Below are 26111 nucleotides of genomic sequence, written 5' to 3'. Positions count from 1 at the left end.
CTCAGCAAAGCACTTTGCACAGACAGGATGAGGGCTACAGGACACAGAGAAGACAAAAAATCCCACAACAATAAACTGGCCTGTGGAGATCATCTCAGCCCTCCCAGCTGTGGCAACAGCCTGCAATTTCTCCCCTTGCACAGAGAGCTCTTGGTGCTGCAGGAGCACAAGCTCGGCTGGGATTGTCTCCAGCAGTGTGACACTGCCTGTGGTTGGGGCAGGATTAACAGGGCTGAAGGGAAGAAGGCAGGCAAAAATTTGGGTAATCACACTTGCTGCTTCTATCATCCTCTGGGCTCTCCTCTTTCCTACTCGTTCTTTCCTGAAGTTTCAGCAGTAATGGGACCACATCTCCTCTTTCCTCATCACTGCCCAGTAGCTGCACTGAGACCTTTTCCCAGCATGGGCTTTTCTGCTGCACAGTGAAGACTTCTCACTGGTTCCCTCACTGGTAATTAAACCCAGTGGCAATCCAGTGTTCTGGCCTGGGAGAGGTGATATGTCTCAGCACAAAGGTGATCACGTTTTCCTACACAGAAACTGCACTTGGCAGCTATCACATAATGAAAACTCCCTGAGTCGGGTAAGATAATAGACCACCCCTTTTTGGGCAGCTGGGAGAAATCATCCTCAAAGCCAGACATACATGTTGTAAGCAGAAATAAATCAGCTTCTGTGCAAGTATCAGGCTAGAAACCATGGCTCCCTAGCCTGAGAAGCCCTTCCCTGCTGGTGGATGGTCCAGAGACAAACTCCTACTCCAGTGTGCTGCAAACATGTCTCACATCACATTTCTCCTGTAGCTGGGAAGGGAAACACACTCTTCTCTTCCTGGAACAACACACTGCCATCAGGCAGGCAGGACAGTGCAGACAGGTACAGAGGGAGTGTGCAAGACAAGGGAACAGTGTGAGCACAAATCACAGGAGAAAAGGCTGAAAAGGCATTCCTGGCTCATTGAGTCTCTCCCCAGAGACGAGTACAGGATTAGCCTCTACACTAAACCCAGGCGTTTTTATCTAGTTGCTTCCTGAACTTCTTTAATGACAGGCTCTCAGCAACCTACCCCTGGCAAATTATTCCATTGTTTAAATGATGACCCTGCTGGAAAAGAAAATGTTCTGAGGTCAAACCTAAATTGACTATTATTTCCTCTTCCATATTTTATGCACTTATCAGTCAGTCTTTCAGTTGCCTTCTCTCTAGGTCCCTGTATTAAGTTTCTTTAATCTAACACCAGGGTCACAGCCTGCAGTATTTATCATTTCTCTGGATTACCTTTAATTTTTCAATGTCTTCAAAAAACAAGGGATAAAAATAGGCAGTGAGGATGGAATGATTTCAGAGCCATCCAAAAGCGTGTGACTGTGTGCTGGGGTATCACAGAGTCTGTGTGTAGGCATCTGCATGGGTGTCTGAACTAGATTGAGGACTGAACAGGATTGAGGACAATGGTTTAGGGATCAACTTCTGTGCACACGTTTCAATGAGGTAATAACAAAGTAAGTGAGCCCAGGGGCTCCAAAAACTGATTTACTGTAACATTTCCTATCTCCCTTTACTCTGAGCATCAGAGTGCCACTGCAGCTGCCTTACCCTGTAGTAGTCAGTGCTGTAGACATCTCTTGACATCCCAAAGTCTCCAATCTTCACCAGCAGGTTGGCTCCAACCAAGCAGTTCCTGGTGGCCAGGTCTCTGTGGACAAAGTGCTGGGAGGCAAGGTACACCATTCCAGAGGCGATCTGGCTAGCGATGTGGAGCATCTGGGATAGCCCTAGCTCCCCTTTGGCTTGTCGAGGCTGCCCATCCACGAGGATCATAGCATCTGGGCCGTGTGCCCTGTGGGGAGGAAAAAGCAAAGAGCACAGAGCTGGGTGTGTGAAGTGGCCAGGAGACAGGAATCCCACACAGTCACTGTTCTTGCTGGATGGGGACCAGCCCCCAGCTCTGCACTGTGAGGATGGACACACAGCTCCAGTGGAAAGGAAGAGAGAAAGGCTTAAGAAAAAAACAGGAGGTTGAAGGAACATTTGCTGGGTGAGTGGGTGCCATTTATCCTTATCCTGTCCTGTCTACTGCACACAACCTCTTATGGCCACAGATGGAGAGACATTGCCAGCACAGACTGCCAGGACAGACTGCCAGGACAGAGGGACCACTGGCTTGAGGCAGCCTGGACACTTTTCTCTGGCAAGACCTCTGCAAAGCTAATGAGCATCCACGTATTTACATTTGTTCCAGTTAATTCTTATACTGTTGAAAATGCCCCAAAGGCAGAAATATCATTCCCTTTCCTTCCAAAGCTTCTGCTACCTTATCTCTTTATCTATCCCAAATAACCTCCTCTCTTTTCCCCATATCACCAACAAACCACTCCCTGATCAATACCAATACAGTCAGAGATCACAGAAAATGTTTCAGAAGAACATTAGCAGATTCCCCCCTGTAAAACCCCTTTTTATGTCCCAGAGGTAACACAGGTACTGTGAACTGTGGCAGCACAAGCACAGGTGCAAAGTTTAGCCCTGGATGTCAGCAGGTGCAGAGAACACCTTGGGCAACAAAAGGAAATATTTTGCTGAACCAAGTGCATTGTAAATGCAGGACTTTAGGTCAGTCTTGCTCCTGTCCTGTCCCTTTTTTGTCCCCTTCTTTGCTATGTGCCAAGCTTTTCTGTCATGTTCCCTTTGTGATGCTTCTATATTGGCAATGTGCTGTTATCCCTGCTTCAAAACTGCTGCTGACCCAGACAAGAAACAAAAGCTGGGAAACCAGTAACCAAAGGAAAAGGGAGAAGTGATGGGCACCCTTATGAGCAGAGAGGGATGTGGTCACTGCAGACCCCGAGGCAGTGGGGGTTGTGCCAGCCTTGCCCCCCACCCAACCTGTGGGCACACTCCCACACAAACCATTCCTAGGGATGGCCAGGCCTGTATTTCTACATTCCAAGACCTTTTCTATCAGTATTTTCTGAGGCAGGACATCACCATTGCAGCCTTCCCTGGTGCAGACAGCAGGGTCTGTTGTGGCACCAGCAGCGTGGTGGCCCTGGAAGGCACCAGGTGCCATCCCAGCAAACACCATCACTAACCCAGCTGGTATGTGCTGATCCTGCCACACCAGCTAATGCTGCAGGCCACTGAAACTCTCTGTCCTCTGGGAAGCACACAAAAGTCTAACAACACTGAGGGGAATTTATTTATTGTGCTTTTCTCTAGGAAGCTGGGTCTAAAGTGAGCCTCTTCCATTTTACTGCTTTTCCAATTTCTGCAGTTAAACTAGGAAAAGTCCATCTGAGTGTCTTACAGACTCCCCGTGTCCCTGGCCTCCAGTGGCTGGGAGACACTGTCTCCTGCTGTGGGCTGGGTGAATTATTCCACAATAAAAACTCCTGCTTGCTGAGGGATTCCAAGCAGCTCTGTATCACCAACCCTTCCTGACCCCTTTGCAGTCCCCATTCCCCACCAGCAGACACCTTACCTGACAAAGCCCAAATCCTCTTTCCACATGACCCCTTAGGCATTCTGAGTGCCTCTTTGAAGGGTCTAAACTCCCTTGTCCCCAAAGCCATCTTCCTTTGGGACACAAAGGGTTTTCTCACTGCCTATCACATTCCAGCACGCAGGGAAAGGAGCACATAGCTGCTTTTTCCAAGGCTGCACAGGAAGGAGAAGCTGGCAGCTAAACACAGCTGGAAGATGAGAAGCTGCGATCCCAGGGACCACACACCTGGAAAAGTTTCTTTTCCTTCATAAAGGCCAAAGATAACACAACAAGCTTTCTTTTCCAGTGAGACTGGAGATTAATTTCATCAGGCATGAGTGTTTCTCAGACATGTCCCAAGGAAAGGCTGGGACATAGGAGTGAGTGGCCTGTGGCTCCAGCATTATTTCAGCCTTAGGAACACACTGCTGAGTGAAGCAATTCCATCAGGCATTGGCAGTGGGCACAAGACATCTTTCTGAGGCACTGAGAGAGCCTGTTTTGTGCTATACTCTTTGGGAGGTCAGCTAGAGCAGTGAGAGAGGTTGTTCCTCAGCTGTAATATCTGACTCCTCTAGGAGAATAAGGTTGCTGGTTCTGCCAGGAAAAAGGATAGGTCAATTTTGAGTTTTTCTTTGTGAAGCACTTGAAGAACAGCATCTCTCGCCCTCTTTTTCAGACTGCCTGCCTTCAGCACAAGGCTGAGGCACTGTCCTTAACACTGCACCCAGCTCATGGTTTCATGCTGCTGACAGAGTTCAATCTGCTGCTGCTGGGAGGTTGCTGAGACCTCCAGGCACCACAAAAGAGGGTCCCAGGTAACCAAGGCTGCTCCCCTTTCAATGTGGGTCTGAGGAGCTCTGTAAAGCCAACAGCCTTCACTTGTCTTACCTTGATAAAGATGTCTTGGATCTATCCAGGGCTTGAGACAGGGACTGAGCTATAAAATCCTATTCAATCTACCTACAACCATACCGAAATGAGGACAAAAATCAATGTGGGAATGTTCCCAGCTCACCCACTGCCCTGCAAATGCCCCAAAGAAACTGGGGAAAGATTGGTACTACTTGGCAGAGGAAAGAAGAAATCTCTAGGATTCTTCCTTACATTCTTCTGGTGTTGGTGATTGCTTAGAAGTGAAAACCTCAGGGAAAAACTTATGTTTTCTTGTCAGAAATTGTGTTGGTAGAAAAATACTCAGTGAGTGTATCCCAACCCCAGATCTAGACCTGCCATGCACAAGATTCTTGTTCCTCCTGCAATCATATTCACACTTAGCAGTCAAAACAGGAAAATATCAAGGGTCCAATTTTCTAAATATTGGGAAATAAAACTACTAATTATTTCAAGAGGTAAGTACCACTCCACTTGCACGTAGGTTTCAGAGTGGAATTTCTGTTCTGTGGCAGAAGAGCACCATAAACATCCTCCCACAGCTGCTCCCTGGTCCTTGCTGCTGGTGGATGCAGAGCACACAAATGATCTACCTCAGGCTGATGAAATGGTTGAATGATGATGGGGGGCACTGGGGGCTCTGGCAATTTGCATCTCTCTAGAGACAGAGAAGGTAATTACAACATTTATTCAGGCCTTGCCTGACTTCGTGAGGAGCCTGGTGCCACAGGTTAGGGACCAGGGATCAGGGATGGATCCCACAGGCACTGCCTGAGACTCCTCCAACATTTCTCAGTCTTTTCTGAATGCAGGAATGAGAAGCAGTGACCAGTAAATGCCCAGGACACAGATCAAAGACGCCAACAAATTTCTCAAATGAATATTTTGTTTCTTGTGCTGTTGAAGCAGGAGCTCAGTGGCCAAGGGAGTGATGACAAGTGGCCTTCCTGCTTCAGCAGGACATGGCTTAGCTGGGCATGCAGGACTCAGAGCTGTGGCTTCATCTCCTTCCATCCCCACAGGGCAGAGAAGGATCACAGCCACGCTTCCCACAGCTTCAAACTTGCTGAGGTAGGAGATGAAAACCCTGCTTTCCACAGCTCCTGTGATTACCCAGGAGAAAATGTTGGGATAGGGCTACTGAAGCCCTGAATCTGGTGAGTACCATCACCAGCAGCCCCACAGCACCCCCTGTGCCCTCATTCCCACATACCTGAGGAATTTGTTGAGGTCACCATGCTTCATGTACTCGAAGACCATGATGAGCGGGTCGCCGTCGCCGCACACGCCGTAGAACTTGACGATGTGCTCGTGCTGCAGGTTGGTGAGCAGCTCTGCCTCCCGCTGGAAATCCTTGCGGGCTGCCAACGTGGGGTCTTTCAGAGCCTGCAGTAAGGGATGCAGACACACACAGAGTGGGCTCAGGTGGGGGAAAAGCCAGAGCAAAGGGGTCACAGCATCTGCGAGGAGCTGATGAAGTGAGGGGAACCACTGGCCCAGCGGTACAGGGCTATGGTGGCACCATGTTAGTGTTTCATTCCTGTAGCTCCTGTCCCATGGGTTCCCCAGCTCCTTTCCTAGGCAGCAGCAAACATGCCTCAGAGGGCAATAGCTTCCAATTATTCCCAGCTTGGGCAGAATTTATACTGGTGACCTAGGGGTGAATGGCTTCATATCTCATTATTATTAAATTCCTGAGCCAGCCAGTCCTTGCTATCCGTCTTTTATTTTGAAATAGCTGACTACACTGCCTTTATTCAGAAGATGGATTTGCCTGGCTGTGCAGTTATTGTGTGGATTTTTCAAACTGCCTCTGAAGAAGGACACTGTCAAGTCTTTTCTCATAATTTTTAAAATCATGTTTTTATTCCCTGCTGTTTATAACAGCTCCCCTGGCAGACTGATGCTGAAATCAGTATCCTTATTGAGAATATCTCATCTCCCACGGTTTGAGAATGCCACTTTGCCATTGCAAGGCAACTTGCAGGATGCAGGTGATGTGGACCAGCCCAACATTGCAGAGCTGCCATGAGGATGTTGCTGTGGCTGTAGCTGATGATAAGAGAGGATTCTCCAGGGCTGGGTTCTGGCTTGTCTGTGCATTATTGTGCAGTTGCATTGGAGAGTTAGCTTGGAAGCAGCTTGTTATCATCTCAGGGTATCAAGGGAGGCAACTTGATAAAAAAGTTTAAGTCCAGAACATTTGACAAGATGAAATGGCCATAAGAAGCAGCACAGTCTTTGCAAACATTAAGAAAATGAAGGGGCTGGTTTTTGAGTTGCTGGTTCTGCATCATATTCATCATATTCTCTGCATCCTCCACATGCCAGGAGTGTTTAGGACCAATTCTGGCTTTAACTGTGCAGCCTGATAGGAGCTGAAAAGGACTTGAGTGCTGAAAAGGACTCAAGGAAACTTGTTCCACCTGTCCTGTGTCGGTCTGATGTGCACCAGTTCCCCTTCAGTGGTGGGGGACACTGGGCAGCTCTCCCCTTACCTACACACAAATATAAAATACACCTGCTCCCTTCCCCGTGCCTTGAACCTCCCCATGCAGGCAGCAGAGGTGGCCTGAGCAGCTGCAGGCTGCAATTTATGTGCAAAAAGGGATGCTAAACATCAGAAAGCTGCACATGGAGAATGGGGCCCAGCACTCTGTTACTGCACCTGGGCTGGCTCCAGAGACTCCTCCAGAGAAGGTGCTTTTCCCCTTGGAGCAGACCTGCTGTGGGGCTTTTCCCCAAGCCTTAGGACACTGCCTCTTCTGATTCTGCCCCCAAACTGCTATTCACATGGCATAAATCTATTTTAATTCTTTGCCCTTTGAGATAGTTTGACTAGAGATATTTAGATGAATGTTAGTTACATGGTGCAGATGGCAAAGCATCCATCCTCATCTCAGGCACCCAATTACTTTTAGTCATTTAATATCTTCATAATGTTGATGCCACCCTATTTGTCTGCAGGAAAATAGTCCCTTCTCCCATCACTCTTTTCTCCCCCTTTTTTCTGTGGTTGCACATAATATTTCAAGCTGCAGTGAGTTTAGGTTTCATCTCCTTCACACACAATAATTTTTATAAGGTGTTAAGATCGTAAGTTTGTTAATATCACACACCAAAAAATAAGTTATTAACCCCCTCTCCTTTACTAAGTTAGCACAGCCAAGCATTTAGAAATGAGGGAGCTGGAAGGGATAGAACAGGGAAAAAAGACCAAGACCAAAGAAAGAGAAGGGATATCTCAGTAAAATCAGTGGAATGCCTCTCCCAGGAAGGTTTGGGGTGGATTTCTTTGTGCCTCCATCACACAATTCTTCCATAGCTTCTGCCAAGTCCCTGAGCATCTGCAGGTTGCAGCTGTCACCACAAAGTGCCAGTTGTTCCAATATTACCTGGAAAAATCCCCTCTTCTGCAGCATCAGGGCCAGGTCTCCACAAGCACCATGTGTTTATTGCTGCAGGAGGGCTCACTCCGAGTCAGGTACCTGCTGTCCATGGAAAGAGAGGTTGGTAACTCCATCCTTCACCTAAAGCAGATCTCTTCAGCTCAGTTTTCCTGCTTCTGCATCCCCACTCTGCAAAAGGGGATGATACAACCCCTCCCTTGCTGGGAGGCTGTGAAAATGGGTACATTCACATCTGGGGAGGTTCCAGCACTGGAGTGATCTCCACAATGGAGCAGCCACAGAGAAATAAAAAATGAGGTGTTCAGAGGACATGCCCTGAGCACAGCCCCTCCGGCATTTCTAGTACTTGACTTTGTCACCTTAACACTCTGCTGGATATAGTGTTTGTGCATTTCTTAGGATGCTTTTAGAAGCAAGCTGAATAAAACAGGAAGCTTGTCCATGCCTTCACATCAAAACTCAGTTTATCTCCAGGGCTGCAACCTTGAGATCTGCTAAAAATCTGAGTCCATTTAAGCGGGCAAGTAACACAGCCCCTTCCTTTGGCCCTGGGAGAGAGTCCCTGAGAGCAGGGCAGAGGCAGGCTCTGGGCTGTGGACTCAGCTGCCCTTTACCAGTCTGTCCTGCTGCTGCCCTGAGCTGTAGTGACTGGGGAGGTAGTTCTCAGCCTCAGCTGGGGGCATGAGATCTTCAGGAATTGCAGCCAAATCTCAACTTAATATGTAAAGCCTTTATTCATGTCTTTTTTTTTTTTTTTCTTTTTTTTTTCCCTTCAGACTTATAACGTGGCCCAAATTAGAGGGATTTTTTTTCCCTGCCACTCCCAGAGCTGGCAAGAAGCCAGATTCCAGGGCCCTGCTCCAGAGCTGGAGTTGTATGATCTTGCAGGATGAAAGGCACTCTGGAGATGTAAGCTCATAGTAGCAATTAACAGAAACAAGTTTGGATGCTGTTTCTGCCTACATGCAAATGAAACTCTGAAGAGACTCGGGAGCCAGGCTTGCTGAGGGATGGCTGACACTGATAGGCAGGTACCAACCCTATAATCAAACAATTAATCATGTGGGTGTCTTCATGTCCTCGGCTTTAACCAGTCTCAGAGGTGAGAGGTGCAATCTTGCACTTCACTGCCAGAGCAAAAGGGGACAGCTGAGCTAAAAAAAAAAAAAGGCTTGAGCTGCCAATGATTAGAACAAGTCACAAGCAACTGGATGCCTGCAGCACTTTGCAGAGTGCTGGAACCTTTTTCCCTGTAGAGCATCGGTTCAAATGCAGACCTTGTTCCAAGGAGTTAGGAAGCATCAGTTAAATCCAAGGGATTAAACTGTGTCTCTGCCAACTGGTGCCACTTGAGAGGAGAGCACAGTTCTGCACTGAGTACCAGAGCCACACTGATGGGGCACAGCTCCCACGAGGAATATCACAAGGATGCAAGCAGCACAGCACAAGCCAAGCTGAACTCGTGTTGGCTTAAAATACCCAAAACAGGAGCAACCTGTGGCTATGCAAGCAGGAGCAGAGTGGAACTGAGCCGAGTTGCTTTGCCCATCTTGCAGCAAATTGATCCCAGAAAATTGGCTCATCATGCTTAGCTTTCATTGCTCATTTTGCTGAGGCCTTTTTATGTTTCAGCTTCTGCACGTTACACGAAAAGATAAAATCCAGAAGGAGCGGGGCCGCAGTGGCTGCTGGAGGGAGGTGGATCCACACTGTGCTGCTGCAGCTGCATGGGAGCTCACGGCTTCCAGACCAGCCTCTCCTCCCTGTCTGTCTCCTGGCTGTGTCAGCAGGAAGGGAGGCTTTGGCACTGCTGAGAACAGACAACCTTGAAGCGAAACACTGAAACTTTGTGTGACTAAGTGGATTTACCACAATCTCCGGCATCAGATAAATCTCCACCCCTGGCCCCCAGCCCTCCCCTGCCTCCCTTTCCCACGCAGGCTCATCCAGTCTCGCTTCACTGGCCAGCCCCTGCCCTACTCTCTGCCACTTTCCCTTGGGATTTACCTTCACTGCCACCAGCATTTTGTCATTGGTGGGGCTGAGGTTGTAACACTCGGCCAAGAACACCTTCCCAAAGGCACCTTCTCCCAGCTCCCTCTTCAAAACGATGTCTCTCCTCTTAATATGCTGGACATCTGTTGGAGGGAGGGGAGGAAGAGGGAGAGGGTTGAGGGAAGAATGAATCGGGGTTAATTCAGTGAATGGAAAACAACTAATTCAATTTTCTTGCAAGCTGCAAGGGAACTGAAATTGCTTCGCAAAAATATCTACAGGGATCTTTTTACCCACCCACAGAATGCAGCCATCTCTGTGATGGAGTTAGTCTCATGCAAAACATCTGTAAGGAAAGTACTTGAGGTTTATCAGTTCTCATGACAAGCTCATGGCAAGCTCGTCCTCAGGGAGAGGAACCTTCAGGGCAAATTCTGCTACAAAGACATGAATCTCTTTGGAATGATCCTGGAAATAATCCATCTCCTGTGAGATGTAGCAAAGGTCACATCCTTCCAATGAAAGGCCAGGTGAGATTAGAAGGTCCTGTTGAGTTTTGCATTTCAACTGGGATTAATTTAAACTCAAACATGACAGAGTTTTGAGGCTGAAGCTTGGCAAGTCCAAGCATTCCCAGGAGGAGGAGGACCAGTGACCCCCAGGCTCCTTAGGGCATTAGCAGGAGCTGGCTGGAAGTGTCAAGTACTGCCCCACAGCAGGACCCTGACCCTGCAGCCTTCCCCTGCAGGACTCTTCCCTCAGAAAGTTCATCCCAGGATACCATCACTGGCACAACAGATGAACTGAACCCATTAGTTTCAATGATCCTTTCCATTGACATTTAGGACAGAGAGGACTGACAGAGAATAGCAACTGAGGATTCAGGAAGAATCACAAGAGCAGTAGCTTTTAATTTACCAGAGGTACAGGAGGCCAGTGAAAATTGGTTTGCTCAGCTAACAGGTCATTCCTAAGGATTAAATCTGCCCAGACACCAGGCACCTAGAGGGGCAGGGAAGTGACTGTGGGATATCCACTGACTCTGTGCTGTTATTAAATGCCACAGGTTGCTGAGAGAACTTGCCCTCTTCTGAGGGAAACACTGAGGTACAGAAAACCTCTAAGCACCTTTCTGGCATCACAGCACCCTAGAACTCCTCAGCAATAAAAAAAAAGGTTTTTTAGTGATTGGAATGAACTATAGAAGCAGTTAGAGGTGCATGGCCACCCACCACAGCATTTTCTGGAGGCACAGCACCCAAAACATCATCTCTGTAAACTGTCCTTCAGCAGAGCTTTCCATCACCCTAGAGATCTGTGGCAGCACAGAACACTCCCAGAGGTCATGGCAGGCTGGTGGAGAGCTGTGCACTCTTCTCCAGTGCTCAGTGAGCAAAAGCTGATGGATGAGAGGTCTCCTCAAGCAGAGGCATTATGTGGGACAGTGCCCTCTTTCCACTACAGTGGGATGTTCGTAATCCTGAATCTGGACAACTTTTGAGCCTTTTGCATCTCCTCCTTGTGCCACAGGAGCTGTAAAGGCATGTGTCCCTTAGATTAGGTGCATTTCCCTTGGGGCACTGCTGATGAAGGAGGTGGAAGTGTCTAACTCTGGGTTTCAGACTGGCTGCAGGGACACATCACAATTTGCCACCAGCTCCTGCCATCAGTTCCTGCCGCCCAGGCCCCGAGCAGGCACCTGTATCACCCTGAGGGGCCACGTGCCTGACAACAACACAGGTACCACTTAATGCATCAAAAAGCCAATGGAAGACAATCATCCTAATGGCTTTCATGCAATTAAGCTTTTTAATTAGGAGCTCAGAGGCAGGTTTATGGAGCTGCCATCTCTGGGCCCTTGGCTTGCTTGGGAAGACGGATGCTGAGAGACTGCACAAGCAATGGGCCTTGTAATGAAAGACACCTCTCTGGGAATTCTCATTGACCTTTCTTAATTGTTCAATAGGCTGAAAACTCTTTCTTACCGATATTAACAGTATTAGTAACATTTAAAGCACAGGTTGGTAGGCACATCCAAAATTACTTTGGTTTTAGACCTGCAGTGGCAGCCAGGGAGAACGAATCACATGTGGACTTCTCCTTCTCCACCTGGTTTAGCTGAGTATTTAGTGAGTACCTTGAGAGATCTGAGATACAACTTGTTGAAATGTAAAGTGATGCATTTGGGTGAGGAAACTCCTAATATAAGAAAAGCTCAAATGACACCAATTTACCTCAGAGAGTAGAGGAAAAGGGGTTTATCCTCTTTGTCTTGGCAAGCATTTCTACAGCACTCATCGCTACATTACCTTGGTCTTCCTGTATTGACAAACCACTTATTTGCATTCTTGGTCTCACAAATAGCAGCAATCAAGAAATGATCTTATAGTAAGAGGAGCCCAATGATATTTTTAAAAACTCAGAAATGTAGCAATTGCAATTGGATTGTCCCATTTGGTGTGAGATGAAGTTAAACAGGAAAAAGTCTCAGAAAAAACAGCAATACTGTTTAAGAATTTTTGTACTTCTCATGGGCAACACCATGAGAACTGAGGCAAACCTCTCTTTCTAAATTCTCCAGGGTCTTGCCTGGAGAATTTTATCTCCCAACAACCATCTTAATAAATTAGCAGACATTTCTGAGAGCTGGCATCCAAACAGTGTAATTATGTCTACATTATTAAAATAATATCCCATCTGTCTTCGAGACCAGATTTTACAGCTAGTTGTTAAGAGTCACCTGAGAAGTTTCAGGGAAAATTTATATGAAGAATTAAATGTTGTATTGTGGCAGACAGAGTTAAATTGAGGGAGAAGCAATCCTTTGCAGTGGTGGACTTCTGCAGCACTGTTGGATTTAAAGTTAACTTGGGTGGTTATAAAAATAAAAGGGTCTTGAAGTTAAGTAGTTTGACAGCAACCAGACAACCTTAATGTAGAATCAAAAAAGTACATTTGCTGATCACAATTTCTCTCAACCTCAAATAGCCATAAATTTTGCTTCATAGTATTTTAGTCACAAATGGAATAATAAGTAAGCTATAATAAATGGCTTTTTCACATGCTAGAGGCCTAAAATAGTGAAGTTTAGATCAAATTCTTCCCTTCACGGCAAGATCAGCGCTATGATTAATTCTGACCCACCGTAAAATACAGGCTTTAACCATAAAGCAGTGACAAACCCCCTCGGCACGGTGTGGCCAGCAGCGTTACTGCGCTCACCTCGCACCTCCGCGCCCGCCCGTCCCGGCTGTAACTCATCAGGAAGGCCAAATAGCCATGAAAGATGCTGTGCTGCAAGGGCACCTCAGAGGTTCATCTGCATAAATCTGTTTACCTCCTCCTGGAGGAAGCGGAGCCCTGTCTGATAAACAGCTGGTGTTTATTTGTTTTAGGCAGGCAGTGCTGTGTTAATCTGTCTCGGCTGTGTTGCAGTCAGCCCTGTAGACAAGGTGTATGCAAACTGCCTCTCCCTAAGTACCACTCTTTTTTATTTTTTTCCTCCCCATGTACCATTAACTTATAAAAACAAGACAACAAGACAATTCATGAGAAGATCCTGTGCAGAAACCACAGCAAGACCTGACAGGAAAATAAGGAGAATTGACAGCATGATGTGAACTCATTCAAAGCCATGCTGTACCTACAGGAAGGATGTGAGTGCCTGACACTGAAGTAATTCCACTTTACAATGAAACATCTTCCAATCTTTGTTTTGGGATCATTATGTTTCTTCATGATACAGAAGAAAAGCTGGGCAGATTCCCCACCTTTATTTTTGTCCATCAAGATTTAACACACAGAGAAGATGTTTCGAACTTTTGCCTTCACTGTTGTTCTGAATAGACCCTTAATCACATCAGAAAGCACCTGACCTGCAGCTGGCTGGAAATGACCGTAACTCAACGATGGCACATGGGGGTAAGAGCATTAACAACAGCCTGGGACCCACTTTTACACATGGCCTCCAAAGCAGAAAGTTTCCTTTTCTCTGGAAGAGTCAAGGCAGAAGGGTAGCAGCTTTGGATCTGCAAAGGGATCTTTACCTAACCACCTCTGAACCTTTTGCAGGACAGCTGACTTGATCTGTGCTTAAAGTGAATTTTATCAGAAAAGTGGCTGTCCGAAAACAGAAATTTCTTCCTCCCCATCACCTGCTCCCATGTGTCCTTAGTCATGTCTGTTCCTCTCTTTGAGACAAAAACCTTCTAGTTTGCTAAACTTGTGAACCCAACAGACCCATGGGATGGATACTGGGCAAGAAGAGAAAATAGGATTAATTCTGCTTTTCTCATCCATCAATCCACCATGTCCCAGTAGGTCAGTTCTGCACTGGCCCTTGTGACAGGGGCTGGAAAAATCAGATCTTTTCCACTTCCATCACTGTTTCAATGCTTCTTCTCCCATCTTTTACTCTTATATTGCAGAGTCTCTTTATCTTAGGGCAAGGTCAAGGTAAAAAGACCCTGACTCAACCTCCAAATTCCAGGTAGAGCATATGGAGCTGGTAATAGACTGTGTGCAATGAAAATATCTTGTTTTGAATAACCACTTTTCAATCACATGAGCGGATATTCAGGAAGTTGTATGAGTACATTTCATGAATCTAATTTTCCAATTACTGTCTCATTTCTAAATCAGTCCCGGGCATCAGATGAAGAAGAGATAGGTTCAGTGACACTGCAAATTCTGCATTTCAAATTCCCATCACAACCAGTATCTTTAAAACCGTGGTTTGCTAATACTCTTGAAACCTGGATGTACATGATTGTGTTTGGACACAGATGACTACAGAGGGCAGAAGATGGACAAATCAGGCTGCAAACAGAGTAAACCGTGAGCAGTGCCAGTACTTAAGTTAGGGCAAACTGCAAAACTACCAATGCTGGATCATTTACACCAGGTCAGTTTCAAGTGTCAAATTAATTCATTTCAATTAATTCCTCACATCTTTCAGCTCCCTCAAACAGCAAGCAGTCTGTCTTCTTGTATTTCTAGTTTCCTGACCCTGGACTATTAATTCACAAACAACCTGTAGCTTGCTGGTGGAATAGAACAAAATTATAGACATTTTCCCTTTTGCTGCCCTCTTTATTGGAAGATTCCTTTTCAAGCCTAGAAAAGACCAATATAAATTTTCTATGAATTTTTCTTCTCCCCCAACATGTGACCCTATTTTCCCTAAAGGCAGGTCCTTTCCTGCACCTCTCCATCACCAGATCCTCCCTCCATTTGCTTTTTCACATCACGGCATTTCTTCTCTCTTTTTCTTCTTCTCCTCTATTTTTTGCCCCTCTTACTGTCCAAGCCCTGTTTTAAAACTGACTTATTTTATATCTGTTTCTAGGGTATCCTGATTTGGGTCTGATCCTGGACTCTTTGTAGTTATGGTCTTGATTTTCATAAGCTTCTAAAACCTCATTTGCATTAACAGTGCTTTATAAATGATAACAACAATGACATTTTTCAGCAGTGGCTGAGTCATTTGCTGTAACAACTAATTTATACCAAGGAATTGTGTCTTTTCTTTCTACATAAGTTGTCCACAAAAAGGTAGCAAAGTTCTCACTTAGTCAATGTGATTCATTCATTTCTTCCTCGACACTGCTGGAACAACTCTGGAGAATAAATGCTGCACAGCTCCGCCACAATTAAAATCAAATAAACAAAGCTTACAATTTACACTGGAAATCTTGTCACCACGATGTGTAAGTGGCAAGCAGAGAGCCTTTCATGTCAGGCAGTCAATCACAGCCTGGATGGGAAGCGAATGTCTCGATGAGTTACCCGATGTACCCGATCAGAGCAGAGCACGTGCATTGGGCAGGACCATATCAAAAAGCTCTGCCACTGGAGGGCTGGCAAGGCATTCTCTCACAAGTTTGTCTTATACAGAGAGAAGATAACAATAGGCAAGCTGCACAGAGCCACAGTTTCCCTCCTCACCCCGTGCAAATCCATCAAAGTCAATGGAAGATATTGATTTCAATCATGGACTCCGGTGAAGTACACATAAACAAAGGGAGAATCAGTCCCACATCACTTTAAAAATGGAGACATAAACAGGCTGTTTCGTATCTCTGCCTGGACTCCAAGTAAGTAGCCCTTCACTTCTGGTGGCTTCTGTCCCAGCTCTGACATGAGCCACCTCTGGGAAAGGGCCCAGGTACACGTTCCAACAACTCGGCATGGTGCCCAGACACTGATTCTTTGCCAAGTTCCTCTGTAAGGCACCCTTCAAGGACTTGGATTCAAAAAAGTCATGATTATAAGCACCAAGCAGTTCTGATACAAATCATAGTGATTTATGTAAAGCATATCTGAATCTTTGGGAACTTGGTGGAGCAACCACAGCCCTCAGCTCAGCAAACAATTGTACTCCTTCATAAAGACCTTTAGAGAAAGCTGGTTTATGTTTCTGCAGTTCTTTTAATTTTCTTTCCATCTGCTTCATTCCTTGGGAGCAGCACAAGGCATGAGTGCAGATCCCAGGTGGGAAGGAGGCTTTATTGCTCAGCTGACCCAGCAGACCCAGAGCTAATGCACTACATGCTGCTAAATGGACCTTGGTAAAAAATAACAGGCCTTGACGCATTTAGCTGGACATTCTTGGCTAAAAGAATTATCCAGTTATACCAATCTACACCAGGAGCTAAAGTTCAGTGCAATTGAGCTCAGGAAAACAGGAGAGGAGCAACCTCTGCATGCCAGATCTTTGCTGCTTTGGAAATACCTGACATCCACCATTTCCAAGCACGCCTCTGGCAATCAGGACAAGCTCCACTGGCTATTGCTGCTGCAACAGCAGATGGAGAGGAAGCCCTGACCCAAAGCACTGCTTTTCAGCTTCCAGCTGACCCCAGCCAGCCCTGATTTGAGGGAGAGATGCTGCAGAACAGACCTCAAGCTCCACAGTGGGGTGTGATTTGCAGGTAGTCCAGTGACTGGATTAGCACCCCCTGAGCTGCAGCACCAGCTCCAAAAGCAGCCACACAGAGACCACTGACAACAACAGTACAGTGCTCTTGGAGCTGAAGGGAAATGGAAAGGGAGTGTGTGTGTGTGTGTGTGTGTGTGTGTGTGTGTAAAAGAGATGATAGAAAGGCAGAGCACAGGCACCCCTTAAACCAACAACTCATCAGAGGCAACTCTAGAGCCCACCAGGCTCCCTCACTAAAACACCCTGACAAGCACCTGGAAGCAGGTGTGACATACCTACAAAGTTTAAACCCAAACCAAAGCAAATTCTCATTTACTTTGTGAAGAGAAAATCTGAAAAATAGTACAGTTAGAATGCACTTGGCTCTGTTCCACTTTTTCAGCAAATCCTTTTAAACAAATCACTTTTTAAGCAAAACCTTCTCTCTCACCTTAAACTACCTGACATTCCTATAAAAACAAAGCATAACTTCAAGCCCTTCTCATCCACTTCAGTCCCATAAATCTGGGTACAAACAACTCAGCAATTATTTTATGAAGAGAGCAAAGTGTCCCACAGCTACTGGGTGCTGAGCAGTCTGTGCCAGGAAGCACAACACTGCATAGTCCTGCAGAACCAGCAGTTCTCCTGGGGAGATCTAAACAAAAGGAGGTAAAGCAAGAGGAAGGATCCTGAGCATCACCCCCAGCCTGACAATGACCACAGCAGCAAATGGAAGAACCCTTCAGCACATCCATGCCTTGCACAGCAGTGGGCTCTTGCCTTTGAGTCAGAATCCACCACCTCCTCTTCCTGCAGATTTATGACTTTCTGGAATTACTCAAGCAAGAGTTCATATCAGCCTTGATCCAACAAGGTAAATTTCTTCACTTGAGCTGTTGTCAAAGGTTAAAATGTCCTTTAGTATGGAGACTTTGAGGACTTTACCAAAAGAAACTGAATGCTCCCAAGGCTCCCTGTGGCTGCCAGGGTTGGAGTTAGGCAGCAGGCAGCTGTAAATGGGTTCCCAGTTGTGCCCCAGTCTCGAGTTGTGCTCCATTCTCTGCCTCTGCTTATTCTACATGCCAAGATCCTCTCAGGCTGAGACAGTCACTCTGGTCCCCATTGCTCCTGTCACCTCTACAAAGCCTGGGGACAGGTGCACCCTGTCCTTGCCAATGTCTCTGCATGCACCAGCTTCTCCTCAGCTGGCTCCCAGGGGAACCCAAACACTGCTGATGGAACGAAAACCCTACTGACATTCCAGGCAAAAGGACTTAAAAACCATCCAATGATTCCCAACATCGTCTGCACCTTCTCAATTTCTGGCTGGCACTGGGCTGGAAGGATAAACTGCTTTTTCAGCTTCAGCAGCTTCTGCCTCCTCAGACATCCAGCACCAACTTCTCATCCTGAGGGGACACCTAGGCTCTGCCCTTTGCACACGAGGGTCAGCAGATAGCTGGCATCTTCTGAGGATGAAGGCTATCAAGACATGGTGGAGAGGGGAAAGGAGAGGGCTGCAGAGGTCTTTGCACTGGCTGAAATGCCCAAGAGCCCCATGACAACATATGACAAAAGGGATCTTACACAAAGTGTTGTCCTCACTGATACACTCCAGCAGCCCTTGGAAACAGAGTCTGGGGTTCTTGGCAGGGTGGGAGGAAAAGGGAAAGAGAGAGGAGAAGGGAGTCTTTCTGGTGAGCATGTTTTCTTTCCACCAGCCAGGCCCCTAGGTCCCCTGCTGCCAAAGCACTCAGAATAAAGCATTAATTCAATACCACACATTTAATTACACATTATTTGAAAGTGAATTTATTTAACAGAGGAAAATAGTCTTCAGAGAGCATCTGCCTCCTTCAGACTCGTGCGTCTGCAGGGAGGGGGGCTTGGAGAAGAGATAGGAGGCATAATGGTTTGTTTTACATCAGCAGCTATTGCTGTTCTGTTCATCCCTTCAAAAGAGGAGATTTTAAGGAGATAGAGTTGTGTTTTGCAGCAACTTACCAGCTGATTTGATTTTCCAGCTAGTTTTCACTTGATTGGAAAATGCTGCTGCAGACAGATACCACTTGTCTTTCTGTTTTACTATTTTCCAAGGGGAAGGAAGGATTATTGGTGGAGGGCTGGAGGGGGATCGGCTGCCCCTCGAGGGACCACGTGATAGTCAGATTTCAGGCTTAAGGCTTTAACAACACTAATCAGACACTTAACAGCATCCTATTGCCGAGATGGATAATCACCAGAAAGTGGGAAGTGACCGGGTCTCAGCAGCAGCCTGGCAGCTTGGAGAACATCTCCCAGCAGGAGCACAGAGCTTGCCTTCCACTCCCAGGGTCAGGGCTATGGGCTGCCCCAGCCTGGGAGCTGATTCATGGCCCTGCCTGTTACAGGAGGGCTGGGAGCCAGGCAGAACCTGCTTTCAGCAGTGCTGAGCCTCACGTCCCCCCAGCCAGTGCTCCAGTGCAGGGATGGCAGCAGGCTGCAGGCTCCCTCCATGCCTGAGCTGCTGCAGCCAGAAATGAGCTCCTGGCTCCTTTGAAGGAAGGAGTTTGCTTGCAGTGAACTCAGCCCAAACTTTGGCCTTTGCTGTCCCCTGGCACCCCCACAGTGTCCCAGCAGGCAGATGTCACACACAGCTGGATTAACTGCTGCCACATGAGCCTTTCTCCCAGCCTTCATCCCTCATCTTTGCAACAGCCCTGATTAGACAGCATTCCCCTTCACCCCAAGAAGACACAAAAGTGTGTCTGGCACCACCACTGCTCCCTCCAAAAGGTTCCAGCAGAGCTCAGCCCAGCCTGTACTGACCCCCACAGCAGGATGTGTCTCTGGCAGACATCCCATGGTCAATCATTTGACCTCAGTCAGATCTTGCTGGTGTCACTCCCATCCCAGCACCAGCCTCAGTGCACACCCCTGCAGATGTTGCAGCGTAGGGTTCAGGTCACAGTGTTAAGCTTTTCCTTGTAATTTTGAGTATTTAGGGGTTTTGATATGCTGTTTCAGTGTTGTTCAGTTGCTGCCCTGATTCACAGTTTGAAGGATCTAGCCCGCACCATAATTGCTAAAAAATTACAGATAGATTGAATATGTTCTGGAAAATATGTGACAATTAGAAGGCTGGCACTAAAGAAAGAGGTATGGTTTGGAAGTGGTTCAGACTAAAATTGTGATCCCCATTGCAAAGTCCAGAACAAGAACTGACCCCAAAGTTGGGTGCAAAGTGAAGAAGTATTTTTAGACAAAGTGCAGTTTCCTCCAGATGTGGAAGTGCATAAAGACTTTCAGAAAAATCTGTTGTGACAGAATTCCTGGACCATCTCAAAGCAGAGAACTTGGCAAGAGGGCCTTGTGTTCTGCATTTTCCAGCTAGAGCTCCAGGCAGGTTGGAAGTGCTTCTGATTATTGCCATCCTCACAATCATCACAAAGAAAAAAAGGAAAAGGACAATTTTGAAAGAAATGTAGCTTTTTTTTTTTTTTTTTTTTTTTGCATCTGTAAACTTTAGTTAGTAATATCATTTCTTGCCCCATGCCCAGTCATTTTCCCACCAACAGCTTGGTGGCCATTAAATGAGTGGCTAATGCTGCCAAACCCATGGAACAAGAAAATTCCAGAAGTGAGGCCATATGGAGCAAAAACACGAGGTGTTGAAAGACAGATCTCAGGCCCAAGTTATGATTTTGTTAGAAAGTCTCTCTCCAGTTTGCCCAATTTCCATCTCTCTCCTTCCTTCCCGCCTCCTCTGACTCCCTTTCTCTCAGGACCGACACAGGAGGTGTTCTCATGTCTGTGGCTTGATGAGGTGTTCCCTCAGATTCCAGTCCTCCTAACACCCCAAATGGACCTTGCTCTATCTTGGTTTCTGCCTGAGGTTTCCTAGGATTTCTCCCTGCTTGTTCTGTCTGCACATCCCTTTTTCCATCTCACCAACTCCTCCTGCAGAAGGAAACCCCTGAAGGAGGAGTAATGTGAGACAGCTCTGCCTGCTAGGCTCTAAAATTACTGTGGTTTGGGTGATTTAGGCTATTGTTAAGAGGCAGCAAATTATGCAGAGAGGGATAAAGAGGAGGAGGATCATACAAAGAAATTACTAATCTGATGGGGAGAGCAGCTGGTCCTCATTTAACCCTCCAGGTCTGTGCATGATTGTGCTCCTTTGGCCTGTGCCTGAGTCACAAATAGGAATGAATTTAGTGCTGGTGCTCCTTTGAGGCTGCACACCGAGAGAAATCCACTTTTCCTCCAAGGTTCCTCTTGCTGTAGAAATAAAAAAAAAATAAAAAAGAGGGGGTAACAGCAGAGCAGCTCTAGAAGAGAGAAAGGAGCCCAGCAGCACCCTGGGTCCATCCTGCAGAAGAGGATCCCTAAAGGCAGCAGCTCAGCCGTGCATCGACTCCAAAGCTGTTCCACGGGGGGATCCAACTTGTTTCCCACTGGCTGTGCAGAGGCTCTGTCCAGCCAGCACCACCTTCCCCTCCTTGGCAGAAACTGCTCTTTGAGCAGTGAGAGGTGAGCCAGAAATAGGTCTCTTGGCTTAGGCTCTGAAAATCCCTCATCACCAGGAGGTCAGCAGCGTTTAAGGAACCACATGCACTTGTTAGAGCATCCTTCCCTGATGGCACTGCTTCACTCCTGCCCTTGTTGTGGTTATAAAGGGGAATCCATCTTGGGTTATTGTCTCTGGCACTCCCAGCACAGGGAGAACACAGGGTGATAAAACAATATATATTTGTCCATTTTTCTGTCTGTCATCCTTCCGCAATGTCTCACACCATTATGAGCCAGATGGTTGGGGTGAATTTTCACAAAATCCAGCAGAAATTTCATTGCAAGAGGGGAAAAAAAAGAATCCTGCAGTCTTCTCCTGTGGCCAGCACCAGAGGAAATATACCCAGTTAATTTTTCTTAAAGGCCCTGGTGAGACTCAAGCAAACATTCTGCAGTGCTGGTACGCCTCAGAAGACGTGATTAATTGCAGATGGTGAAAAGGTGCATGTTCAGCTTTAACTGAACACTGTTTGAGGACTGGATGATTGTTAAGTTTGTATTCAAGGCACATGAGGAAGGCAACCTATGAGGATCTTCAGCTACAAAATCAAGATATTATATATATATGTATACACACTTTTTATATATATCATATATGGCTTAACATCTTAAATTTAAATGTGTTAGGAAGTTTTACAGCAAGAACATACTGCTAGTAGAAAGGACCAAAATCAGCAAAGTTTCTGGGGAAAGTGGGAAAGAGTAATACTGTTTTGCAATTACCTGAGGATGCAGAGGCATAAAAAGAACCTCCCAAAGCTGGCAACAGCAATTTGTAGATGAATATATGTGGGTGATGCTGCAGAGCACTGAGTGGGGTATAATGGTGGAAAGATCTTCAATACCTTTAGTTGTTTCTCCTCTCTAGCCTAGGACAGGTCTCATTTCATTCAAAAATACCTTGAACAAGACTATATATGTTGCATTCCTGAACTGCTTTACCAGCATCAGATATTGGGGTGGTAACATGGCAAAATGAGAGGCCACTAATCCAATCTGTCAATCTCCCTACAAATCCTGTCTCCTTATTGCAATCTGAGCTTGGAAAGTGACCCCAAATTCAGCTTGTGTTGAAAAGGTCACCTTGAAGTCTTTTCTTTATCAATCAGAGTTTAAAGCAAGTCTCTTAACCTTTTCCCAGGGCAGAGATTTTTTTAAGCAGGTAGTGGGGAAACCTACCCAGATCAATATCTGAGTGCATATGAGCACCCAGAGTTCAAAACTTCGCTCAGACTTCTTGCATTTACACAGCCAGGCTGCAATTATCCTGCAAACAGAGCTCACATCAAGTCATCTGAGGTCTCCAAACTAGAAACTGGAATTGTAGAGAGAGAAGAAAAAAATAAAAAGGAATGAAGGAATGAATAATTACAGAGCTGTTAAAAATCACATCTTCATTTCTGGAAGGAGTTCAACGAACAAAAAATTCCTATGCTGCCCAGTTTGCTTCATTTATCCTTTCTTAATGGATAGTGCTGTTTCCCTGTGGAATAAATTGCAGTGTCTCTCTCTCTGCTTCTCTTCTCTCTCTAAGGATTCCTCTCTCAAACACACCTCAAATCAGGAGAGGCTCTGGGTGTGTTTGGGACCTTGAGCACAGTCAGTGCTGGTGAAAAATGGCTCAGTCCATGATGCTACAGCAGGAAGGACTCTGGTTCCTGCCTTCAGCATTTTCTTCCAGATCATTAGCAGACATCAAGAAAAACACAGGTGATTAACAGTGACTTCCAGAACACATCACTTTCTACCTCTTTCCAATTGGAAACACTTTTAGCAACAGCTCTTTTCTGTCTCTTGCTCTTAGGGCAGATTTCTACACGGGTTCTTTGTTTTGTCGATGCATTCATCAATGTTTCCACCCCTAGTCATTTATTTCAGATGCTGGTCCTTGTCCCATGCTTGTGGAACATCTCAGTGTACTATATCCTCTGAATTTCCCTCAAATATAGTGGCAGTGGGCTCAGGAAATGCCAACAGATTGGTTGAGTGTGACCCACTCCTTCAAGTCACTTTCACCTTCACAGAGCATTGTTTTTCAGGTGTTCTCCCACAACATCCTTTAAAGTTTAACAAGATTCCTCAGAATATCCCAGAGCAAACACCAAACTCACTGGTCTGTCTCTTGTCCCCATTATGTCCACCACTTTCCAACTCTCATTCATCTGCCCAATTTTAAACAGGCTAATTAAAATGTCAACAAATAGCTTGGCAAGTTGTGTGCCAAGGATGTGCTCTCCATCTGTAGAGGATGCTCACCTGGTCCCGTGCCCCTGAACAGCTGGTCACTCATATGAACTCCTTGTCCTCCATAAAGTTAGATGAAATTTTGGCAGATGAAAAATATTTAATAATCCTTCTCTCCTCTTATCACTGATTTAGACTGGCTTTTGTTCTGCTATCAGTCCAAGTTTTCCATATATCACTCTCAAGATAAACACTTTCTCCTCCATGTCCTCTATACCAGATCCCTGTTTTCAGGGATCCTCAAAACTCCAAACCTCTCCTGGATGTGAGGCCAGTTTTGTTGTCTCTGAGGTACTTTTGTGCAAAAGGACTTTCCTGCTTGAAATACACCCTCAACATCTGTATGGCTGCTGCTTTCCATCCCTTTGTTTTCTCCTGGATTCTGCTTCTTCCCCTCTCCTTTCACTGTGATACTTCAGCAGTGCCCCATTATGGTCTCAGTCTCTTGCTTAGCTAGCCTGGTGTACGTCAGTCCCATATCCTGCCTTTTATTATCTTTATTTTTACTAGAGTGAAGCCTTCCCAACTGTGTCTGAAAGACCTGCATTAAAGCCCAGCCACCTTTCTTCCACTCATTTTGCATTCCCTGTAAGCCAGCTCTCTGAAAAGCCACTGGTTTTGTGTGGCTGCCCTTTCTGCAGACCCTCCTCAGCACTTCAGCTCCACAGGGAATATAATCACTTCCATTTCAAGTGTATTTATTACAGTTGCTCAATTTTCTTTAATCTGTCATTTCTCCTTCTCCTCCCCCCACGACTGCTTTCTTTTCATGGAGCTGTGAGTGCACAGAGGAGGCTTTTACCTCTGACCCTCGCTGCCTGCTCCAGCCCATCCCTGCGCTGGCTCACGCTGGGTGCCTGGTGCACGGATTATTGCTCGTTACCGTGTGGCTTAATGAATGTGCTGCGCCCTTTGCAAACAAATGCATGTGTCACAGACAGCAGCTCCCACTGCTGACCCCTCGGGACTAATTGAGGCAGAGAAGACAACACTTTCAGGCACAAATTGCCTGTATCATCAGCGCTGAGAAGGAAAGAGACAGAGAAATTCTCCAAGGCCTTTCTGAGAAAAGGAAACCTTAACAACAGAGTGCCCATGTCTGCCTGAGTCTTGTAAAACAACATATTTCTGGGCAGGGAGAACAATGTTTTTATGTAGGGGATGCATGTCCCTCCAGTGACAAGGCTGAGTGCAAAACCACAAGCATCCCTTCAGAGCAGGAGCTGTAAGAGCCAGAGAAGCCCCAGCTGACATGAAAACCATCCACATGCCTCCCCGTATGTAAAGCTGTGTGAGCACACACACCTCCCAGGGTTTAATTGGTGTATTAATGTATTAAAGCACAGACACAAACAAACAGGGACTGCCTTCATAAGCTACAAAATCCTTGAGTACATTGTAATTAGCTGGGCTTGTTAAACCACTTAATAAGCAATAGATAGCATGTGCCTGATGCCCCTGCGTCTTGGCTCAGAGGGAAAGACAAGCAGTTGCTTAAATATGAAATGTGCTCAGTTCTTAGGTGAATCCCAAGAACTGTTCCCCTGACATAGGGAACTTCTGCTCAGGGCAGACACAGCTGAGACCAACACCAGGGTCACTTAATACAGTCCCCACTCCTCCCCTTGTGCCCTGTTCCCACCAGACAGCTCCCAGGTTCTGCCAAGGAAAGGTGGGAAGGGCTGGCATTGAGAAACAGCAAGTCATCACCAGGATTCAGGCTGTGGTCACCCTTTTCCCATTCCCTGAGGAGTCCCAGGAAAGGGGAGAAATCAGCAGGGACACAGCCAAACCAGGCAAGACAACTGTAGAGTTACCCAGCGCTCCCAAATGCAAATGGGCAGTCAGAGCTTTAAATTTATCCCAGATTCCAGCTTACTCCCACAGCACTAGCACCCGTCCATGTGCCCCTGTGCAGTCCAGCTGGCTATCCAGCTCCAAATTTAACTTTTCCCAGCACATCACCACGCACAACTGCAGCTTTCTGAGAGCGGGCAGAGAAGCTCCCTTAAACACCGCCTCCACCCAAGTCCACCACAGGGATTTGCAGCTCTACAGCTATTCCTAGATCCCAACTGGATTCTTCTTTTCATCTTTGTTCTGCCTCCTATTCTAGTGCTGAACCCCAGGCCTGCTGCCTTGGAGCTTCCTCCAAATGCTGCATTCATCCATTTTTAAAGGTGACCTTCCAACTTTAAAGGAAGTTAGAAAGCCTCACTGTCTTCATTTGCCCTCTCCTTCTTTTCAACCTGCTCTTTATTATGAATTAAAAAGGGGCCTGAAAGGTTTTCTCTATTAAAAAATAAAAGCTTTAGAAAGAGCACATGTTTCCAAATCATTTCTCTCCCGGTTTTTGCAGCAGATGTCTTGCATGTCATGGTGTTTGCTTGCTGCAAACTATCATCTGCCAGCCCTGACGCTCTGACTCGGACACTTACCTGACCTTGTGGGGTGTCTGTCACCCCAACAATGGTCACTCCCTCCCCAGTTCTGTCACTGCTATTTGGCAAAGCAATGCCCTAAAAAGTTCTGGGTGAAAAATAACTTTTGAGTGAGCAGAGTTAAAAGTGGGGTTATTTTTAACTTGGACAATACCAGATGCCCAGGCTAG

At 46.3% G+C, this 26111-nt stretch overlaps 1 protein-coding gene across 2 annotated transcripts in view; it reads right to left on the bottom strand.

The window, feature by feature from the left end:
* Window positions 1-26111, bottom strand: part of NTRK3 (neurotrophic receptor tyrosine kinase 3) — a 204219-nt gene that overhangs the window by 30050 nt on the left and 148058 nt on the right. For both annotated transcript variants that reach the window (XM_015638975.2, XM_015638976.2), the window contains exons 13-15: window positions 9796-9926; window positions 5592-5764; window positions 1597-1840 (exon numbers count right to left, since the gene is read on the bottom strand). In XM_015638975.2, coding sequence (XP_015494461.1) covers window positions 1597-1840; window positions 5592-5764; window positions 9796-9926 — 548 coding nt within the window. The remainder of the gene's footprint in view (window positions 1-1596; window positions 1841-5591; window positions 5765-9795; window positions 9927-26111) is intronic.

Source organism: Parus major, chromosome 10 (assembly GCF_001522545.3).
Source record: "Parus major isolate Abel chromosome 10, Parus_major1.1, whole genome shotgun sequence".
Lineage (NCBI taxonomy): Eukaryota > Metazoa > Chordata > Aves > Passeriformes > Paridae > Parus > Parus major.
Note: the sequence above shows the minus strand (reverse complement) of the source record. Positions and strands in the feature narration are given on the sequence as shown.